A 5,310-nucleotide genomic window follows, 5' to 3' on the forward strand; every position below is an offset into this window, starting at 1 on the left:
GATCTTCCAGTATCGCCTTAACTCATTTGATTTGTAAAAATCCGTCAGATAGATCGAATTGTATGCTTCACATAACATAAATAAGTCCCTAGGGAACATATAAATCAAGGGAATAAATGAAATGAAAGTGATGATCAAATGACAATACTATACATGCAATAATTAATAGAAAGAATTAATTAATTAAATAAGTAAAAAAGAATAAATAAGTTTGAAAGTCAAAATCTAAAATAAATTAATAAATTAAGAGTAAATAAATTAAAATCTAAAACTAAAACATCAAATAATGATACCAAAAAAAGAGTAAGTCAATCTTATAAAATTTTTAAATACAATAAAAAAAAATTAATATCTTACATGTTAAATCGTTAATATAAACACATCTCCTGCAAGAGGAATTTTAATAGGTTTATATTACGGTTGAAAATGATCATACAGGGACTATGTGAAATAAGTACATGGAAAGGAAAGTGGAGGGAGAGAGGAAGGAGTAGGGATGGAAAGGAGAGATGGTAGCTATTTAGGAGAGAAGAGATCTAACACAGGAAGGTATATGTTAGAAAGGAATACGGTATCACTTTGTTTATTCAAACCTCTTGATTTTTTTTAATGTATACCATTTCTGATATACTTCTTTTTACATCGAACGGTTCTTTATCTAAAATAAAAATTTGTACCATGGTCCAAATTCATGATTTTCCGATAACCGCGATGTCCTGAGGTCATTGAGGATGAGCCACTTCGTTTATTAATATCTAATCTATGTTCTTGAACCCTTTTTTTCAGTTGTCGACGTTTGGTTTGACCAACGTAATTCTCGCGTCACAATTGAGACAATTTATCTTATATACTACATCACACAACACTTTATCTAGGATGTCTTTACCCGTTGTTATAAATCTTCTGATTAGTGTGTGAGGTATCGTATAAAATATTTGGCTGTTAAGTTTTTTGGGAATTGAGGAAAATTTCTCAGATACCGAATTGATGTACGGGACAATAAGTAATTTTTTGTTATCGATCGGAGGGGGATTATTCCTATCATCCGATGTTTTACGAATTTTAAAAAGCAGACACTTTAATCTATCTCTAATAATCATAAATATAAAGTGCAATCACAAGAAAGATTTACTATGCGTACTGCATTCTAAATTATATTCTATGTAGCGATTTTTGTAAGTTGTATGAGGATTTTTATTTGTAATTTACCATTGAAAATGATCGTCCATTTAAAGTCGAAACGTCCGTGAAATCATTGTATATATCTTTTTGTATTTATGTATCTATATAATATATATCACTTTGCAATTTCATCTGGTCTTGGCTCTGTAGCTCTTCTTTTATTTTATTTCGATTGATTTTACCCATAAAATTCGAGAATTATAGAACAAATTAATTTATAAGACTCGAAACCTTTAAATTATGTAATTATACATGAATTATACTACTGTTAACAAAGCAAACGAAATTGACTTACCTGCACAAAATTTATACACTAACCGAAAAAAGGGTACAAATGTTCCCCAAGCAAACTTTAAATGTCTATAATTCGGTAGCTAGCAACTGACTGACGTAAATCGCCGGCCGGCCTAATCCCAATCCCAGATAATGAAAGTGAATTATGGGTCGAGTTCCGAGCCAAAAAATTAGCTTAAAAACGTAATTTAAAAATTCGTTGGGGATACAAATGTATCCTTTTTACGGTTCTAGGGTTAATGATCTCTATCTTTGCATAAGATGTACTGAATTGCAAAGTAACAAATAACACTATGCAACATGAACAATATTTACTCTTAATGAAATTAATTAACTCACGCTTGTTCAATGTCTTTTGGTGGTTTCACTATTTTCGTACGAATATTTTTCGGGTCAACTAAATCGGCAACATACAGTCGTACGGAAGGATTTGGTGTTCCTGGCTAGTAAATACAATACAAACACTTCTAAAGTAGTGTTTTTTTTTCTTCTTTTATCTTGTTGATAAAACATAAATAATATTTTTAAAAAATTTAATTTTAGTAACATATTACAATAATTTTTCGAATATATAGCATACCTTGGGATACCGTAGAGATCGTATATCAGGATATAAAGCTTTTTTTCCTTCTCCAAACCATGAAATGTGCATTTCTTCTACAAGAGAATCATTGAACGAGGCATAAAGCATCATATGACCATCTGGCGACATCCAAATTGCCTCTCCACTGTGCAAGATTTCCTCTAAAATAATTAGATAATAAATTATTCGTTTAGTTTTTATTAAAGATTGTGTATATATTGTCTCAATTTTAAAACTTCTAAGTTTTAATTAGTTGTATTTTCTGGCTTTACCAAATCATGAAATATAAAAGTTAAACAAATTGATAGCTAACCTTCATACAACCAATCTGGTATGCCATTGGACACTATACCAGGCACTGCAGTGTTTGTTACACGATATGCAGTATTGCTAGTAGGACTTGTTGTATAATAAATATCATAGTCTTGTACCATGACGAGTCCATGTCCACGTGGAGTCCATTGTGCTAGTAGAAGATATGGATGACTATTTTTCTCAGGATAAGGTGTTAAAGCTATGCACTCTCTATGAAATTAGTCGTAAAAATTTTTATTATTTTTTATTTATGTATTAATGATATTATTAATAATAAATTTTAATAATCGATATTTTATCTGCACATACGAATAACACTGACCGTGAATCGATGTTATAAACGACATATTGAGCTAAGTATGAGTAACGAAATAGTTTTTTCACATTTTGAGCAAGAAGTAAGAATCGACGATCCGGCGATAAAGAGAATTTTACTGGGTTCAATCGTCTCTGTATAAAAAATGTTAAGATTATAATTTGATTTGAATAAACTAAAAATAATATAATTGAATTTATTTATATAATATTTTTTAAATAAGAACTTACAAATGTCTCATTATGCATCAGTATTAAATTTTTCGATTTGATGTTAGAAACATCTAACAAAGAAATGCCACCCCAAGTGTCTAGAAAACATATATGGTGGCTACTCGCCCAGGATCCATTGAATAATAAAGGAGATAATTCGCCAGAAAGTACCTGAGAGACAGAAATATATCTCTTTAAACCAATCCTGCTTATTCCATAATTTCAAAAAATATAGAATTAGATAAATGTAAAAAACAATTCTAGTATTTCTAAATATATGTAAATGCGCGTATGAAAGAGAGAGAGAAAGAGAAAAAGGGAAAAAGAAAGAAAAAAGGAAAATGGAAGAGGAACGAGCGACAAAGAGAAAATAAAAAAAGAACAAGGGAAAAAAGAAGAATAAACGAATAAGAGAGGAAGAGCGAGAAAAAAAGGAAAAGAAGAATAGAAACAAAGAAAGAGGAAGAGAAGCCATAGAAAACATTTGAAAATGATCGAAATCAATTTTTTATTTTAGTTAAAAAATTAGTTTTTTCCTACATTTTTAGTTAGAAATATATATATATATATATATATATATAATGATTTTTGAATATGTATAACTACTGAAAAAAAGAAGGATTAAAAATATTATCCTTGTGCCTAGTTTGAATATAGATTATTAGTAAATGTTAATAATGGTGCTTGATGGCGAATGCTTGATAACAAATCAAAAATGTAAAACAATTTAAGAGGATAAATAAATAAATAAATAAGTTTTAAATTTAAATTTAATTTTTTATCTAGTGGTATTAATTATTTGTAATTTTCATTTGAAATAAACAAAGAAAAAGAAACAATAAATTATTACAAAAGTAAAATTGTAAAATTGTGACAAAAAATAACATCAAAATCTTTGAAGCATTCTCTAGTTAAATTATATCCTTTATATACTTTTTTCTTGATAAATATTGACTTAATTTTTGGAACACTGTTTTACTGATTAAACGCGATTATTTTTGGATCATATTCGATCTTTTTATTTATTTCACAGAATTATAAATCCTTTTCCAAAATTAAGATATTGACAATAATGGATACAAGCGACATTTCGATACAAAAAGCGAAAGAAATTAGAAAATCTAGAAAATTATCGGCTTTTGCAATTAACTCGTGACAACATATATGTGTTATTGCATATAAAAGTTTTAGACTTTGTACGTATGAAAGAAGTAGAGTAGTCGGTATGGAGATTACATGAAAGAATAATACTTTGTTTTTATTGATGAACCTATAGGTGCTTTAGTATAAAAGTACGGATGATTTAAAAATATTGTATGCGTGCAATATCGATGTAGTAGTAATATCAACAAACGTAAATATCTAAGCTACTACATCAATATCGCACATAATATATGCACAAATTGTCGATAAAACAATGCGATATTATAAATTTCAACCATCATTCCAGCAAATATATCACTTTATAATAATCAGTTTTGGCTTCCATTTTAGATCTGCCATTTAAAATTTGCCAATTATGATTACAGATCTGAAATCAGCGACCTCGAAGTCCTTGAAAACATTAATATAAAGATTTTGAAGATATATTAATTATTATTTTTATCCCAGCATAAATTCTGTGTAAACAAGTGATAATTTTGAATAATTTTTTGTTTCTAACTTATACTTAATGCAAAACAATTACATATTTTTGTTATTCATATAAGTCTTAAGAACATAACGATACCAAATAGTAACATAAATTAATTAATTACCAAACACGCACAAACATATTAAAACTGCAGCGAGAAAGGTGTTTTTTGCAGAAGACAATTATGCAACAAAGAGATAAATAAAACACGTATTATAAAGTATTATAAAAACGTTGAAAATATAAGAATAGTGTAAATATTCTTATATTTTCAATCTCTCTCTAGTGTGGACCAAACTGAACAAAAAAGTCCTTTACCATTTTACGATCTTCGCAATAGTTATTGAGATACTAATCATTTTAAAAAAAGAAAAAATGTTTCATAATGGCCAAGTTTTTGTTTCACTTTAATTCTATTGATCATTTTAATAACTTTAAGTCTGTTTTACGAAACTTAAAGTTATTTGGAAAGACAATGGCATTAAACTTTTGCTGCATATCATTTTGAATAATGTAAACGATTTATTAAAAAAATATTTTTTTAGTTTGGAATAAAATATTTTTGTCTCTACTCTCTGTGTCTAATCAAATACTTGGTAATTTGTATGATCTCATATTTGTTTTTGGACAACTTTTATTTGTTAAAATAATATTTTTGGTTAAGATAAGATGTACTTAATGTACGATACACTTGTATATACTTTGCGTAAATTTTTTTTAATGATTAGTATCTCGATAACTATTGCGAAGATCGCAAAATGATAGAGGACTTTTT

At 27.9% G+C, this 5,310-nt stretch overlaps 1 protein-coding gene across 2 annotated transcripts; it reads right to left on the reverse strand.

Annotated features, from left to right (window-relative positions):
* Positions 1 to 303: 303 nt before the first annotated feature.
* LOC105461086 (inactive dipeptidyl peptidase 10-like) lies at positions 304 to 3,075 on the reverse strand. Of its 2 annotated transcripts, none has more exons than XM_011707573.1 (5): positions 2,921 to 3,075; positions 2,697 to 2,824; positions 2,373 to 2,584; positions 2,057 to 2,220; positions 304 to 1,919 (listed from the first exon to the last, which is right to left on the reverse strand). In XM_011707573.1, the coding sequence occupies exons 1-5, from the start codon at positions 2,936 to 2,938 to the stop codon at positions 1,812 to 1,814; spliced, it is 630 nt and encodes a 209-aa protein (XP_011705875.1). In that variant the 5' UTR covers positions 2,939 to 3,075; the 3' UTR covers positions 304 to 1,811. The 2 variants fall into 2 exon arrangements, with proteins under 2 accessions (XP_011705875.1, XP_011705876.1); XM_011707574.1 differs by having other exon boundaries at positions 1,882 to 1,973.
* Positions 3,076 to 5,310: the final 2,235 nt, after the last annotated feature.

The sequence above is a fragment of the Wasmannia auropunctata genome, unplaced genomic scaffold (assembly GCF_000956235.1).
Source record: "Wasmannia auropunctata unplaced genomic scaffold, wasmannia.A_1.0 LD309571.1, whole genome shotgun sequence".
Lineage (NCBI taxonomy): Eukaryota > Metazoa > Arthropoda > Insecta > Hymenoptera > Formicidae > Wasmannia > Wasmannia auropunctata.